General features: G+C 40.9%; 1 protein-coding gene across 1 annotated transcript; it reads left to right on the forward strand.

The window, feature by feature from the left end:
* Positions 1–9,670: 9,670 nt before the first annotated feature.
* On the forward strand, positions 9,671–13,420 carry slc14a2 (solute carrier family 14 member 2). The gene is made up of 10 exons (XM_030103994.1): positions 9,671–9,782; positions 10,218–10,289; positions 10,373–10,532; positions 10,997–11,186; positions 11,316–11,444; positions 11,666–11,858; positions 12,013–12,160; positions 12,277–12,411; positions 12,538–12,587; positions 12,666–13,420. Exons 1-10 carry the CDS (start codon positions 9,696–9,698, stop codon positions 13,122–13,124), a joined length of 1,623 nt encoding a protein of 540 aa, XP_029959854.1. The 5' UTR covers positions 9,671–9,695; the 3' UTR covers positions 13,125–13,420.
* The last annotated feature ends 4,652 nt before the right edge of the window (positions 13,421–18,072 follow it).

An 18,072-nucleotide genomic window follows, 5' to 3' on the forward strand; every position in this document is an offset into this window, starting at 1 on the left:
TCTCTGTTCCCGCTCCCAGACCAAACCACAGATGAAATCTCTCCTGGGCTAACCTCGAATGCTCAAACGCTCTCAACTGGCCCGTCTTGAAGCTTAGGAGCAGAGGCTGGAATATGAGTCTTTCTCAGAAGGCTGAACTCCTCACTATTGCCTCCTTGCTCTTGAGCAATGCACCAATCTAGGTGGCGGGCAGTGTGGACTACCTGGTCACCAGACGGTCACCAGACGGTCTCCAGCGAAAACCTCCACTGAGCCTGGTCCATGTGGATGATTTAGTGTGTTCTTTTCTCGTGGGTTTGATTTCGGACATTTTTGCTTGGCTCCATTTTTTTTTTTTTTTGAGGGGAGACTATTTTCTCAGCATTTAGCTCTCCATTCATTTAGATAATGTCCCAGGATGGAACCATAATTACCACAGGAGAATGTTTGAACCAAACCCCTGAGCAGTGATTTCAATCCAGAAAGCCATAACACACTAAATAAAAGCTATGAAAATAAAAATACACCTGAGACCGCTGATGATCGGTGTCTAAACGCTAAAAGCTAATAAAAATGAGTGTGACTGCAGTTACCAGTCGCTACTTTGCAAAATAGATGAGGCACTTTATTTCAACGAAAAATAATAAAAGGTACTTGTGCATTTCCTTTAACTCTCCCTCTTGTATTCATAATAATGTACAGTATATATGCTGCATGCTTTGATTTGGCGAGTTGTGTCAGTCTGATTGATTCATGAACTGAATTTACATCCTTTAGCTGGGAGTCAAATAGAGAATTATGCATATTACTTTGGTCAGTGTGAGCCAGTCAATATTAAAAACCATAATTCTGAACAGTACATGCTCCCACTAGATGGGTTCACTTTTCCACAGTCATGCAGAACTCGCCATCATACCTGCTCTCCAAAGAAACACATTAACAGCAACAGCAAGAAGCAGCGGCGGGAAAAAAATAGCTGAGATAAACTACAAACATGCAGAGAGCAGCAGCTTGCAAACTTTAGTAATTTTGTACTGTGAATACAGAGCTACTGTAGACGTAGGTTAACTGAAGCTAACTGAAGCTAAAATAGAGAAGTAATAACAGTGATGTGTTATTTTGTAGGGTGTTATTCCCAATACCGCTGTTTGGATGGATAGATGGGATCATGTGAAAGTAAAATGATGGCCGTCTGTGTAATACGATGCTGTGGAGAGAAAACAGAACGCGTTTTTTGAGGGATGGACAATGATAAAAACAGAAAGTACCACACTAAAAGGATTTATGAGTTTTTGTTTGGTCTAATTAGAAATGATTTAGCCACTGGATTCCATCTCTTATTAAATGTTTACCCAAAGGCACACTGATTACAATAATCCCACCTTCTCTCCTAATGGAATAATGCGATGCGGACTGATTGCAAACACAAATATATTGAAAAAGGCAAAGTCTTGTGAAAAAAGGTAATTGAATTACAAAAACAACTTTAAAAATGTCGCATGAGAATGTGTAACCTCTTCAGAGCGCCGGGATGATTTACTGCCTGCCACTGGTGCTTTTCTGAGGCTCTTGAAAAGTGAAGGAGCGCAAATATTTGACCATTTACGTCTGTTTAACACAACAAAAATGCTAAGAATGCAGAAAGTGCTGAGACATGGTAGTCATAAGTAAAACATAGCACATGTATATACATGCTGCCACATTTCCTTTTCTGGGAAACTACATACTTATACATATTTATTAGACCTTCACATCATCTACTGCACCCCAAACCCTGAACACTAACTCAACGTTTTTTCACTTTTACAGGGCTTGAGATTTGTCAGGCTCCATCATTCAATACCAGTTAAAATGTTGTTTAATAAAATATAATCAATGTAGTTTTTTTTTTTTTTTTTAATACAGATGGTGTCTGTTGTCTTTCTGCTTCGTTCAAGCAATTTTGGCAAAGTTTAACCACTTGTAAGTGTTGGCAGTGTTTCTCTGCACCCTCTGATCTAACATTTACCTAAAGTAAACTTCTCCATCACCCAGGGAAGGTGAGGAACCAGTGGAGGTCAGCAGAAACACTGTTTTCATAGGTGGATGGGCTCCAAGGTGTGTTTTTTTCACTGCCTTTGGCCTCGGAGTGTCAAGTGTGGCGGATTTAGGGACATCTAGTGGTCAGATTGCAGATTACAATCAAATCGCATTCTCTTTCCAAGTTTCTAAGCTCACAGGAAAAGCAATGGAAAATCCTCTTCTGTCTGTGTTTGATTAGGGCAAATGAGGCAAAGGTGCCGCAGACAAGTTTGAAACATGTAAACAATTTATAGAAACTGTTCTTCAAACGACTTTACATTCAATGTGATTTGCACATCACAAACACATTTCTTTTAAAATATAATTACTAACGACCCACAATCATGTGTGTCATTTTAAACTTTCTCCACCCTTGATTTCAGATCAGAAATGTGTAGAAATCACTTTTATTTCCTTCCAGAAGGTTAAAAAGAAACATGTTAGCAAACGACTGAGAAAACAAACCGCCACACGGAGTCCATGTCAGCGTGGTGAAAGAGGCCACTTGTGAAAAAAGGGGCAAATAGTAACAAGTAACACTCTCATACACACATACACAAACATACACACTCACACACACACACACACACACACACACAGATGGAGATGTGGCCAGGCGTCGGGCCAGATGCTCCAAGAGAAGGAAACTCACATTCTTGTGATGGGGAGTCATCAAGTATCAGGTTCCACAGACTCTGGCAGAGGCTGGAGCCCCCCTCACCACCTCACACACACACACACACACACACACACACAGAGCAAAGAAAACAGGTTTAACTTGGGAAGTAAACACTCTATAAGCTTTTGCTATCAATTTCAAAAACAGATTTTCTGATTTTTAAGAGATATAATAAAGAACAGGGCTGCACAGCGGTGTAGCGGTTACGGCGCCACTCTGGGTTTTAACTTGGAGGCATTTGTTGTGAAATTTACATGTTCTACATGTGCCAGTTTCTTCCTACTTTCATAGTCCAAAAACATGCATTTCTGCTTATCATCTGTTTGTAAACTCGTCACCAGATGTGAAATGCAGTGTGTGCTCTGTGATGCACCTCTGAAATCTAAATTTGGATAAAGCAAGTTTACAAGATGGATGAAAGAAAACTAATGATTGCCGTTTGTTGTTACAACAAAACACAAGCTTTCTTTTCTCAATGGGAAATGTTACTGAGATCTTTGGACACAACAACTGTAAACTGCAGGAAACCAAGCTGAACCGATGTCGAGTGTGGCGTGAAGCACAGTTAAACATGTACTCAAGTGTTTTGTTTTTGTTTTCAACATGAAAGTGTCACCTAAAACTACAAATAAGAGTCAGTTTGAAAGACCCTCTGCTGTGGAACATAACTGTTAATAATAAAATCATTTAATGATGCCATTCAATAAAATCACTCTACAGACTCTAAAACGGCGTTTTCCTGATCGCTGGCCTGATCCATACGCTTATCCTAACATCATCTTTCCATAATCACAACAACCATATATTGAATATTGTATCTTTCCAATTGATTGCTTGAATTAATTATTTTATTTAGTGTTTTGATTTCAGTTTAACCTGCTTTTCAAAAATAAATTGCCACTGTCATATTAAAAATTTCTTATTTTGTTTTTTATGACATTTACCTCATTTTTGTCCTGTTTGGTTTAAGAATCAATTTAATCATTGATTGATTGTGGACATAAGGTAATTCAGACCCCAGATGTGTAGCATGTTCCCAGTTTTCAGGCTGAACAAAGTAAAAAAAAAAAAAAAAAAAATACAAGGCATGTACACACACTTAATATGCCTGATGGGGAAACACAGATTTATACTCATTTCCTGGAGACTTTAGTTTAAACTCACAAAACTACAACTTTACAAACCCAGTTGCCTGATGCTAAATCATCTCTTCTCCTGCTTTTATCCTCATGGTAACATGAGGTCAAGTGGATTAATGTGACATCAGGTTCAAGTCACTTCAGATACAGAAGAACAAGGCCACACACATGTTTTTTATGTCCGCTGAGGCCTTTTTGAGGCAAAAGCCAGAAAAATCAAAACCTCCATCAACAGATTAAATTATTTCATCTCCACAAGGTGTTATTACCTTGTCCTCCACTAGGTGTCAGCTTTGACGCGTATCCAGTCTGTTTGTTTCATTATTGACCTGAAAATCTTTCATGACCTCAAGCTTCGATCATCTATTCAGTGACAGTTGAATGATAAGTTCCCCCCATGAAGTCTCTTCAATCACTGCATCAGAAGCAGCTGACGCGTCACGCCGACACGGTCAGTGCAGAGCGTGTTCATCAGGGCTCCTGCTGACTGGATGGATGAGAATCTACTGATGGACAACATGATGAGCGAATTCTTACACAACCCATCAGATGATCTGGAGACATACCTGCTCAGAGCTCACTGCTCCGTGTGACACACTTTTTTTTTTTTTTTTTCAAATCTTAGGTAATTTTTTTTAGGTCAAATATCACATGCAAAAATAGAAAACAGATTTATGCTAGCAGGTTACAAGAGCCTGTTCACCGACTTACTACTCCAGGTTGGTCCTGGTGTGTTTGACTGATTTGACACAAATATTTCACCAGACCTGTTTGTTCTCCATTCCACCTTGAAGGGGCTTAAAGTAAGCATCCTTGTGGCCCTGACCCTCATTTTGAAGCGTTTCGTCTTCAGTGATGGCACGATGTCTGCTGCAGTGACGACTCACTGCTTATCAGCTCCAGAATACACTGTCAGTTTACTTAATGGTTAAATCCACATTAACCAGCTTTCCCTTTCCAAAGTTTCCATAGTTTGATTTGAACAGGGTCTGAAATCCACGTTGGCACAATTCTCTAAATTGTTTAGAAAAAAAAATTAAATAAATCAATCACTAGATAAACCGCCTGCAGTTTCTTAAACTTGTGACTCCTTGAAAGTTATCTTCCTGGACGAGCTCCCATTGTGTCACGACCCTGCCTCAAAGGGAAGCAATACAATGAGTCACACAACATAAAGGGGAACTTTCTTTTAGTTTTATGACTGAAAAACTCCAAACTGAGCTGTAAGTAAAAGGTTTCAGCTGCAGCGTGTCAGGCTCTGGCGTGGGCCTGGAGGAGAGTGGGAAGAGAGACGAAGGGAAGTGGTCCGGGCTTTTAAAGCCTGCAGACGATCACAGTGCAAGGACAGAGAGATCAAATAAATACAGGCCTTGATTCGCTGCCTCTAACACCCCCAAAATCCTCTTCCCAACAATGTGGTACCTTCCTAATTTAGAGCTTATTATTGCAGCAAATATTAAATACATGCAGCCATTACAATAATACAATAACACTCTGCAAATGGCATCGTGGAGCCACCGTTCACAGCAGCAGGGCCCTAAAATCAAAGCTGTTTTCGGCTTTATCCATTCAGCAGCAAATACAAAGTGTCAAAGCAAAGGACAATGGCAAGCACAGGAAGTGTTCCAGATAACAATCTAAAGTAGAAACCAAAGTGAAGGGAGACCTGTGTCAAACGGCTGGGATTAGGGGACAGTCAAAAGAGAAAAGATGACAAAAAGATCCTGTACCGCTGATAAAATGTGATGGTATCATAGAGTATAGTGAACTTTGAAATCAATTTATAAAACATTCCTGCTAATTCGCACAGTGATACCACCAAATAGAAAGTCAAAACAACCCAGAGTGAAAACCTGCAGCAGAACCCGTCTCAGAGGTCTCAGCCATCTCCCTCGACCGGTTGGGTTCGAGGAAGCAACAGTCACATCAGCATTCTGCCTGCTCTCATTCCCAGCTGGACCTCAGCTTTTTTGAAAGTCAGGACTTCTGGACGTCATACAGAATGTACTCCACATATAATATACTGAATGAATAAATCCAGTTAGAAAATCCTATTTCTGTTTAAATCACTCACTTCTGATTGTTTGATAACGAATCATAAATGCATTGATATTCAGTTATTTTAGTTTTTTAACCTGACCAGATGTTACACAAAAAACAAAAAAAGAAAAGAGAAGAAGAACCAGAAAGTGCATCAAATTTACATCCCTGGAAGAGATCCAGTTTTACAAATTCAAAATAAATAAATCAAAATTATTATGTCAAAAAACTTGAAAATGATCAACTGAGCCCAGTACCTTGTAATTTTTTTAGCGATTGGTTCTTCTCTTATGTATTGCGTCCTCTGCAGCTTTGACCAGATGCTTCTACATCTTACTCAGCTCAACTTGACTCAGCTTTGCTTGTAATAAACCATTTTTAAAACTGCCAAACTAAATGTTGTAGCGTACATAAATACAGTAGTCAAAAAAAAACCTGAAAGCATAAGGTACGAGCAATAAAGCTATAAAAATACTGTAAAAACAATAAAACGGCAACAATAAAAACAGAAGCAGAGTCTCAAACTGGGTTAAAAGCCAAGGAGCAAAAATGGGTCTTAAGATTAGTTTTAAAAACTGTCCCCTGAGCCTCTGTTTGTAACTTGGTACCTCCAGGAGCTGCTGGTCGGCTGACCTGAGGCACTCGGCAAGAGTGCAGGGGTGAAGTGGAGGTAAGGTGAGGCGAGACCTTCCAGAGACTTAAAACAAATAAAAGAATCTTAAAATAAAGTCTAGAATACACAGGAGTTCTGGGTTCCTGACTGGCCAGCTCCAGCCTGGATGAAATGAAAGCATGTATTACAGCGCAAGGTGCTGACGTGCCAGAATGGCCTTAACCTTTGCCAACTTTCTGAGGTGGAAGGAATTGGACTTAATGACTGTGCTTATCTGTGAGTCCAATTTAAAATCACTGTCCTTTATAAAACCGATTCACAGAAGCCTAAAATTGGAGCCCAATCCAGGCCAGGGTTCTTGAGAAGAGGTTGCAGTACTACATGTTGAAAATCTAGAGGCTTGATACCAGAGGACAGGCTGCTGGCTGCTGATGAAGGCCAGAACCAGCTGCCTGGGAAGATGTCTTCAAGAAGATGAGACGGGAAAATATCACGGGGGGAGCCTGAAGGCTTAGTATGAGCTGAAGTCCTAGAATAATGATGAAGTAACAGGCTTGAATTTATCAAAACCAGCTGGGCGAGGAACAGAACCAGAGGCAGGATAAATACTAGGCAAAGTAACTATTACATTACTTAAAAAAAGAAACCTGTTTAAAGATCCCAAAGAATTTGGATGCCCTCTTAATGGAACTTTAAGATGTATGTTCAGTTACAGGGCCGTGCAGAGACCTTTGGAGGGGCAGGCGATGGACCACGAACTTGAAACACCATGCAGAAACATACCTTACGTACCTGTTTCAATAGCAGCAACACATATTCATGAAGAATGGAAGATGGAATCACAACATACCGTATCGTTGTCTACACCGTTCTTTGTGAGGGTCAGTCTGTGTTTGACCTGATGGTTGGACGCTGAGCTGCTTCTCCTGGTGGGGTCTGGTGAGGAGGCGGGCTGTGTTGATCAGAACAGGATCATGGGACAGTAGCTGATTAAACACATATCATGTGATCATGACAAGATGCAAAGATAGCTAACACTGAAAATGTCTCACATGACTGTGCATTTGTAGTAACAGTCCAAAGTTATAAATAATGAACACATTGCATAGCTTAAGAGAAATAGGATAACCATTGCCTGTAGAAACAGGAAAACACTGCAACTCACTTGACAATAAAATCATCAACCTCACTGATGCATTCAGCTTAAGAGAGAAGAAACACACAGAAACAAAGGAGCCTGACAGACTTTCTCTCCTCAGCTTGTTGTGTGGCTCACTAGCTTCTGTAACGTTATGAGAGGTGTGTGAGTCAGACGCACATTCACCTCGTAAATCATTTTTTACAAGAACACACCGTGCTCAAACCAGCAAACTCCTCACCGGACCATCTCAGTCCTCCTTCAGGTCCTCAGTTTGTAGACCAGCAGTGTTGTCGTTAGAGGGCAGTCTGGAAGAGCAGCGAGTGAGGGGCGGCTACATGATCACGTGACCCACCGATGGGACATAATTATTATTTTTTTTATTATTTATTATTTTGGGGCATTATTTTCACACACACGCTTACAAAAATTAAAAATAAAAATAAAAATAAACTTGGACAAAAAGGCACTTTGGGCATAAATGGCTCCCCACACCCTGTGCACGTGCCAGTCAAACAGGAAATGCTACAATAATCCAAATTATTCACATGTTGCGTGTGATGAGACAACACATCAATCAGATTTGATTTTTAACTGGACATAACATTTCTAAGATAACAAAAGAATAATAAAACCAAAACACAATAGATGTATGTCAATAGATGTCTGTACCTCTAATTCAAATCTCCCTTTGAAAGATTCAAGGCTCTCTATGAATGTAGATCTGTAACGTCACGTGACACACCTATGTCCCTTCTTTCACTTCATTCATTGTTTGCAACAATGTATCAGTTTTAAGTGACGTCATCATCTGATTCGACCTATATATGCAAATGAGCCTCTATGTAACTGGCATTTAGAACTGTCCTCTCTGAAGAGTTGGCAACAATGTATCGGTTTTAAAGAAACATTTTTTTTTTTTACAAAATTTAATTGTGAAGCATTTAATGTAAATGTTATCTTTATTTCACATTATGCATTTTCATTTAAATTATCATGATAGTGTAATATGTATAACACAACTCACCATTCAATTCAATTCAGCTTTATTTATATGTTGGAAAGTAAAACAGTAATTTCTAGGCACTTTCACACATAAAAACCCAACAGTTCCACATGAGCAAGCATAAGTGACTGTCGAAAGGAAAAACTCTTTTTAAAAAGGAAGAAGTCTTCAATACTCGAGAGAGAGAAAGCAGACTAGAAGAGGCAGTAGTGGTAAGCACCTTATCAACAAGAAAGGACAAGAAGTCATCATGTATTCCAGGGAATTATTCTGAGCAAACAGGCTGCAGGACATTAAGAACACAGTTGATGGTTTTAAAAAGCACTCATGGGTCATGATGGTTTAACTTGATAATGTTTGCCGGGTGTTCTCTTTCAGCGTTTTGATATTGACACCTGCAGTCCTTTTAAATTTTAAATAAAACATGCAGTTTTAAAGGGGCCCCTTCAACATGGCCTAAGATAAGTTATTAATGACAGAACCTGGCAGTAACCGTGATCCCTGGAAAGTACTGCCTCTCAGACGGCGTGCTGGACAGGGATCGGGTGCAGATGAGGTCCTGCAGTCCTGACTGAGGTCAGAGATAAGTCTGGTCCTGGAAGGCGCTACCCTGCATTTTTCCAAGGTCTGCTTCTCTCATCTCGGGATATTCTCTGCTCCAACGCAGCTGATGAAAAACTTGATTAGATTCATGATATTGGGCCAGTAAAGACTTGAAAAGATGCAGAACCGTGGACCGGGCTTTAACACCACTACTCTGGATGCAGTTTTTCGTATTTCAAGACAACGCATGCCTGTATCTGAAGGCAAACGCCTGACATAACCTCCAGTTATCCTTGATTCTCCCTGCAGGGGACAGGCAAACAAAAAAAAAAAAAAACTCTTTCTCGAACAGTCTGGGTGTGGCTGAGTTTATCATTGCTGAGTTCCTGTGATTCTTCTGGAGGATGAACAGAGGACATGGGGAGGTGGATGAGGAGCGAACAGCTATGAAGAGGTGGAGTTTTCTTTGTCACCGGTTGGTATAAAAGTCTGGCAATATGTTCCTCCTGTGCAGCTGCAGAAGCTGGCAATCTGTACAACTTGTGTCTTTTCTGGAACTTATGCCTGCATCACTCCGCAAACAGGTAGGAGCGCTTCTCACTGTCAAAGTCCATCAAGACCAGCAGGGCTGTTTGATGGAATGAGCTAATGATAGAGACCACAGACTTACTCAGATCAGTTAATATTGTCTTTTGTTTAATCACTGTATCTCTATTATAGCCATCTTTCAAATATCTTTACTATTCATCAGTGAAGACCAAAACTTTCCCACTGTGGGATGAATGGAGTCTTTTTTTACAGTAACTTATTTTATTTATAGCCATTAATTCATGTGTTTTGCATGCTACTTGCATGAAAATATAATACAAATGAGATCAAATCCAGGGACACACTGACTCCTTATTTTGACCTAACTTTCATTGAGGTAAAACCTACATTTTTTATTGCAGTACTTCTTGAAATTTGAGGTCCAATTACACTTTACCGTTTCCTGTTTTACTCTGCTTCTCTCAACGCAGGATATTCACCAGAATATCACTTGTTCCACGTCTGCCACACAGAGCCCCAGCCCCCTCACAGTCACCTTCACTGTACGTAAATCATTCATGCTGATTCAAAGATCCCTCAAAGATAAATAAACCGAGTCATTGATTTCTAATTGTTATCTATCCAGGAGCTCCAGCCCCTCATGGCACAGCCTGAACATGGACACTCTGAGGACGAGGGGAAGAAGAACCAAGAACAGAGCAAGCTGAAGAGGGCCAGGGCCCGCTTCCTTAAGGGGGTGTCGTACTTCTCTGGAGACATGGAGCCATTTGCAAAGTGGATGTCAAGTAAGTAAAAAAAAAAAAACTGTACATACAGGTGGATGCCACTACTATAGAACCTGGCACGACTGTAAAACATGGCAGAACTTGAGTGACAGGAAAGTCCTGAATGATGTAACTGAGTACAGGCGAGAACATATGAATGTCATGTGTCCTTCCACAACTGCACGGCGTGTCATGAAAGGAATCCAAAATCTCAATTAACTGAAAACTACACACAGCCGTTTCCTTGTCAAACCGTTTTTGTTGAATGGAAACAATCATTTCTCTTCCCTTCGGTATGCTCTGTCACTCACATAACCTCTGTCAGCGTCTTTAATGGTCTCTGGAGTTATCTAATGTCTTATTCCTACACTTGTACTTTGTACCCCACAAAAGCTGTCTTTAAATGTCATTGTACATTGTATAGTGACGATAAAAAAACATTATATTCATTGCATTCTACTAAACACTTTCATTTACCCCCTCAGGGCAGTTCATCCTCCTGCAGCTTCTGGACTGGGTCTTGCGAGGAGCGGCTCAGGTGATGTTCGTCAACAACCCCCTGAGCGGCCTCATCATCTTTGCGGGCCTCATCCTGCAGAATTACTGGTGGGCCCTCAACGGCTTTGTGGGCACGCTGTTCGCCACCATTTCTGCTCTTATTCTCAAACAGAACAGGTGTGAATACCAGACTGCTTCCTGACTGAACTGATTGATGATGCTCAGTTATTTCCTTCAGGCAGCGAAAAATGGACATGTTTATGATGGCTGGATGACGCACTGACTGAGCCGCCAATTTTCCTCCAGGGGAGCGATTGCTGCGGGGCTTTACGGCTACAACGGGATCCTGGTGGGTTTGCTGATGGCCGTGTTCTCAAAGGCGGGTGACTGGTACTGGTGGCTGCTGTTACCAAATGTCTTCATGTCCATGATGTGGTAAGGACATTAAAAACAGAATTTAAATTCAATTTTTCTTTAGGTTTAGTTGTAAGACAGGTTGTTCCAGTTTGACTGGAACACAGGTATTTTTGTTATATAATAACCAAGAGACAGAAGTACTTTGTAAAAGCAACTCATTAAAATTTATGTTCATAATGTTTATATTATGATGTGATCTTAAATTTGTCACTGACGGTACTGTATGGCTTGTGTTCTAGCCCTATTGTATCCAGTGCACTGGCGTCTATTAACAGCCGGTGGGATCTGCCGGTGTTCACGCTGCCTTTTAACATACTGGTGTGTCTCCACATGGTCGCCACCGGCCACTTCAACCACCACTTCCCCCAAGTCCTCATCCAGCCACGCACGGAGCTGCCCAACATCACCTGGGCTGAAATTGACATCGCCAAGGTTAGTGATTGTGCACAGTCTTTACAATAATCAAGGTGAAGTTTTTTATTTTTGGCTTTGTATGATATTGCTGGGAAAAGAAAATGCAACATCAGTCTCATTAGCAATTATTGCCTTTAACCTTTTTTTTTTAATTCTGTCCGTACCTTTTCAGCTGTTCATGTCAGTTCCTGTGGGGGTAGGCCAGGTTTACGGCTGTGACAACCCCTGGACAGGGGGAATCTTCATCATCTCACTCTTCATCTCGTCCCCAATCACCTGCATTCACGCTGTCCTGGGATCTGCTGTCGGGATGGTTTCAGGTGAGAAGACGCCGAAACAATTTAGCCAGATTTCAACAGGCATACCAATGTTTTTTAACTTCCTGATTCCTCAAAGATACATTATTAGTATTAATCTTTGGTTCTGCCTTCTGCAGGTTTGGCTCTGGCAGCTCCTTTTGGGGACATTTACTTTGGCCTCTGGGGATATAACTGTGTGCTCGCCTGCATCGCCATTGGAGGAATGTTTTATGCTCTCACCTGGCAGGTGCACCTGCTCGCCATCGTGTGTGGTAAGTAGATTCCTAATAAAAACATTTTTACGTGAAACGTGAAATAAGGCATGTCTTATCTTTAATCTGGCTTTTTAACCACACTTAAACTTGGTCATCAGATGTTTATCTTCTTCTCTGATGCAGCGTTTTTCTGCGCATACCTCGGCTCAGCCATCGCCAACATCATGTCGACGGTGAGTAAACATGTTGTTTATTCATCAGCCGGTAATGACACACCTCCATACTGACTGGAGCCACTGTTTCATCCACAGTTCGGTCTGCCCGCCTGCACATGGCCCTTCTGCCTATCGGCCCTCACTTTCCTCCTCATCACCACTGGAACCAACCGCATTTTCAAGCTGCCGCTGGCGAAGGTCACGTACCCGGAGAAAAACCTGATCTACTTCTGGAAGATGAAGAAGCAGGAGAAAAAGGAGAAGGCCGAGGAAGAGAGGAAACAGAGGGAGGAGCAGCAGAAAGCCGCCGAAGAAGAAACGATACTCAACGAGAAGGAGCAGCTGAGACTGATGCTTGAAAGGATGGAGGAGGGGATAGAGAAGGGTGAAGCAGAGGAGGGCGCGAACGGCAAGACAAGCTTTGAGAAACATGAATCTGAACGGGTCGAACAGGGGGTGGATGAAAATATGAACAACGGTCAGAATAGCTATGCAGAAAATGTTGAATTCCACAATTCAGCAGACAGAGTGGGGATGACAGAGGATGAGAGATAATATGAGATCATTTAATAAAGAAGTAGAGGTGGATGAAGAATGTAAATACACAGAGCTGTAAATATTGTTTGAGAGTGACTGTATTTTATTGTAATAGTTCTGGACTCTTCTAGAGATATTTTTCTATGTCTTTTTTATTCAAGGATCAACTCTGGTTTGTTCAGTAAGTTGTAAAAGCTGTAAATGATCGATGAAATAATCTTTGTACAATCATTTCTTATTTGTGCTTCAGAAACACTTGTACAGAAATCAAGTTTTGCTTAAAAAAAAACAGTTAAATAAATGATGAAAACGCCTGTGATTGAGTGGCGTGTATATCTTTGTAAAGTCTGCTGTTCGTACCTGTTTGTCCCTTCATGTTTTCTTCTGATAACTCACCAGTCTCGTCTCTGTCTGTTTTTTTTTTTTACCTTCCCTCTGTGCGTCTCATTGTTGTCAATGTGTTTGATGTGTGTTTTCCCCTTCCTCTGTGTATATAAACACCTTTCCCCCATGTGTCCACTGGCAGATGGTCTTTGCTCTATAGTGTCAGGACATCCCACAGTTTTCTTCCAGTTTATCTGGTATTTTTTGGATTCTTTGTGTTTACGGACTTTGCTTCTGGATTAGCCATTTTGGAGACTTTTGCCTCCTGAATATTTCAATAAACTTTGTACACCTTCAGTATTTGCCTCAGTCTTCTTTTGGCTTCACCACCAGTTGTGACCCCGCCCCCTTCCCCCAAGACAAATTTAGGATGAGGATCAAATCTATGAATCAGAGTTGGAATGATGAGGAACACTTCTGCACCTGAAGCCACCTTCTGTCATGCTGCAGCAAGATGCAGTAAACCAAAATAACACATGAATGACCCGTAGTTCAGGCACATGTGGTCAATCAGCAATGTATGTTGGAGAGCGTGACCTTCTTAAAGAGCACTGAAAAAATATGTATTTGCCTTCACAGGACTTTGCTGTTTGCATTGCATAATGTGCACGGGACATTCCTGTGTTTAATGGAGCGTGTAGCTGCTTTCTGTGCCTATGTTCAAGTCTGCTGTAGGTGAAAGAGTGGAACTTAACATAAAGCTACCTGCAAACCTGCTGTTTGTAAATTGCACAAGCACTAAACCAGGCTACCTGGAGAACACCTACACTTGCTTGGGGAGAACATGCAAACAACACAGAAAGGTCGATCGGGTTTCTGACGTCTTATAAACTAACGGCGATGACAGTGGAGCAGCACCTTGACCTGTGTTGCATTGTGCATGAAGATTCTCAGTGTGTCGGGTGATGTTATCTCTGAATGTATCATAGAGTAAACTGGACTGGCTTCATTGCTGCTGAGTGCGATAAAGTCCACGATACGTCCACATACAGGAAGAACTAAGTTGTTTATGCAGTTCGGGAATGCATAGGTACGCACATTAGCGAGACAGTTAGCTGCAAAACTGCGCAGAACAAAGACAGAAAGCACACTTGTTTTTATAACTCCATGAGGAAATTCCTATGGTGCATTTAACCTGAACTACATGAGCCTGTTACGCAAGGAGGTCAGGTGACCTGTCCCCCGTGGGAGTCAAACCTGCAAACATCCGACCTGAAGTTCTCTTCTCTGACCTCGGGGCCAGGATGCACTGAAGAGTCACCGAAAGAGGCCATGCAGGCCCTGTCAAACCGGGCTGCATGGCCTCTTTCTGCATTCTTTCTGCAGAATGTTGGCATAAGATTCCTGCAGATTTTAGGATGTTTTTGCCCTCGTGGCACGAATGTCATGAGTTGTTTTTTTGAAGGCCTGCTGACATCCAGATTATAGATCTTTTTCATTCAACCAACTGATGTTAATAGATGGGCAGCTCGTCTTTCTGTGACTAAGTTCCACCGTTCATAACTGATGGACTGATTGAGCTTGTTTGTTCTGACTTCAGGTAATGATTGGATCAGTGTTTTGGATGCTTTCCAAAAATGTTTAAGCACTTCGATAAAACAAAGTCGTGTGTAATAATATACATACAGTCACAATCACAATGCCAGAGGCAGTGAGATCCCAGAAGATCGAGACTGGCCTCTGGTGGTAAACTTAAGAAGAAGCATGCAGGATCATCTAAGAACAGAGAATTTCTCACTTGTACTGTGCTGATGTTCATTTCACATCTTCACAGTAACCCACTTCAATAATGGAGACACTGGAATGATTGAAGTTAATATTCTTCTGACATGGCTCCTCTTTCTTCACCTCATCTGAATGCTAACTAACCGCAGTCCAGTCTAACTTGTCCTCAGCCTCCACCTTTAAACACACGTGTACACATGCAAACAATAAAACTACATGCTTGTGATCTTCAACCTGATCATTATCATGACACAGGTCAAAAGTCTACAGGTGACTATCTGTTGAATTATTGTCCTAAACGAAACCGGTCCTTGAAGAGAAAGACAGACAACTTGTATACTTTTGAATCTCAAATCAGACCAACTTAACAAAATAAAAGGTCAGAACTTATCTGAACTGTGTATAAAACACAATTATTTGTGACAGAAAGATAGCTTTTCCCCAAGGTAATCAATAAAATATTATAAGTTATGTTTTAATTTCATTTAAAACTTTATTTTCTGTGATGAGATATTTTCTAAATGGAACATAGATGTTCCATTACTGCTATAGCTCTCCACTCAGGACTTCTGCAGCTTCATGATGGTCAAGATCAACCTAAAAACTAACACCACGGTACTTCGCATTATTCTCTTCAGGTTTTGTTTAGAAGTGACCTGGATACAAGCTACTTGACAGGTTTCCCACACACGTCAAACCATTTGGACCAGCTTCAACCAACCCGAAGTAATAAACCAACATGAATGCAATCAATACCTGAAAGCACATGACAAATAACCATCCTGAAAGAACAGTGACTAATACTGTAGATGTAGGCCAGCTGGAGGCAGGGCCAACCCAATGCACATGCCTAGCACAAACGTGACAGCAAGTCTGTTGCCTTTACGAACAACTTATATCATAACACTTATATAAATAATGAGCACAGCTGAATATGTGTCACGTGAAAGATATTGATCTAAGCTTGTGAGAAAGGTTTGAGGCATCACAATGGATGAAAGATATTACCTAGAAAGCTAAAATTGTCCTATTTGTTACTCTCACTGGGTACATCAGACTGTATTACTGCCAAAGGTTTTGTTGACAAGATCTCTCCAACTCCCAGATTTCACCTCTTACTCCCCCTTGCAGCTTTCTGGCAACCATCCAACCATTTGGAAACCACTGGACTATATAACCTTGAAAATGTCCTTTCATAAAATAATAGAAGAGCCTCTTCAGCTGCTCCTCATCAGAAGCAGTCTGTAGTTTTTGCACATCTGTTAAATTCACTATGGTTGCAATAAAAATAAGATAAAAACTTGCAAAAATCATATAGAAGGCCATACCATTGTGTCATAGCGAGAAGGTCCTGATATGTGACTGTGTGTGTGTGTGTGTGTGTGTGTGTGTGTGTGTGTATGTGTGTGTGTGTGTGTGTGTGTGTATGTGTGTGTGTGTGTGTGTGTGTGTGTGTGTGTGTGTGTGTGTGTGTGTGTGTGTGTGTGTGTTGTGATGGACCTGCTCATGAAGAAACTCTGCTTCATTCACTTAACTTCAGCTGGATGAAATTGGATAGATGGAGAAAAAGTACAAATTGTTGGAAATTGAGATGCATTTTAACTTTGTTTCGATCATTAATTCTCAAACTGGAGTACCACCATATAAGGTGGAGTTCTGGCGCCCTCTACTGGTGAAAGGCAGAAAATCATAAATGAAAATGGATCTATAAGAAAATATGTGGTCAAACATTTTTCTCTGGATTCCAGCCTGGAGGTAGTTAAAACTGTTTAGAAAATGATAGATGTGTCCTGTATAAACGGTCCACATCTTATCTGATATTCTCTTTAAATATATACTCAATCAAACATTGAAAATTTTGACAACTACCTATTCAGACATCCAGGATTTTTTTTCACATTTCCCAAATGTTATTGTATTATTATGTAGATAAATAATGAGGAAGCCTAAGAGTGAATGTATGGTGTGTGTGTGTGTGTGTGTGTGTGTGTGGTGTGTGTGTGTGTGTGGGGGGGGGGGGGGGGGGGGGGGGTTCAATGATTAAAATAAGCACAAGTCTTTTCAGGAAACAATTATTTATATTTTGAACACGAGGAGCAAAAAAGAAAACTTTTTTACAGGCATCTACATTATTCACCCCATCGTAAAAACAAATACAATTTGACTGGGTTTTTTTTTTTTTGTACCTGTTGAACAGGAACTTTGATGTATGACACCAAAGTCACAGGGCTGCCTAATGACAGGACTGCTAAGGCTTGGAATAAAAATTACTAAAACAAAAAAAAAAACCTGCATGAACCACAATTAACTGGGATTAAGAATCAGAGAGGACACAGAACTCATGAACACAGACTGTCAAACAATTCTGAAATCAGAAAAAAAAACAGTTGACAATGTGTAATTTTATCTTCTTTAACTTGATAAATTCTCCTCAGAGTGATGCTGTGTATTGTGATTCCTCATGCGAGTTTCCAACGGTAAGGACAGTCTGATCCCGCCTCTAATTTATACTGTCTTCCTTGTTTTTTTTTCTTTTCCAGCCTAATCAGAGCACTACAGGTTGAGGAAACCACCCCGATGGTCACAGATGAGCACATTATCCCTCATTTCAGACCCACATGACCCACATTGTGCGTACTGGCTGGGCCAGAGGAGTCATCACCAGGAATGACAACCTGGACCAGTCTGGAACACGGTGGGGGGGATTAAAATAACATATATGACACAAATGATAAGATAAAAACCACAGAAATACAAAGAAGATGCCAAATAAATAAATAAAATGACCAGCCAGAATGAGATCGGTTATTGTGCAGGTACCATTTTCAATAAAGCTTTGAGTTAGTGGACTGTCGGT

This window comes from Salarias fasciatus, chromosome 12, assembly GCF_902148845.1.
Source record: "Salarias fasciatus chromosome 12, fSalaFa1.1, whole genome shotgun sequence".
In the NCBI taxonomy this organism is placed as follows: Eukaryota; Metazoa; Chordata; class Actinopteri; order Blenniiformes; family Blenniidae; genus Salarias; species Salarias fasciatus.

Bases quoted from the DNA above. Each gene is read 5' to 3' on its own strand.
- slc14a2 (XM_030103994.1), top strand. From the start codon at position 9,696: ATGTTCCTCCTGTGCAGCTGCAGAAGCTGGCAATCTGTACAACTTGTG. The intron at 11,859-12,012 runs GTTAGTGATTGT...GTACCTTTTCAG, and splicing joins CTGAAATTGACATCGCCAAG to CTGTTCATGTCAGTTCCTGT. The intron at 12,161-12,276 runs GTGAGAAGACGC...TGCCTTCTGCAG, and splicing joins TGCTGTCGGGATGGTTTCAG to GTTTGGCTCTGGCAGCTCCT.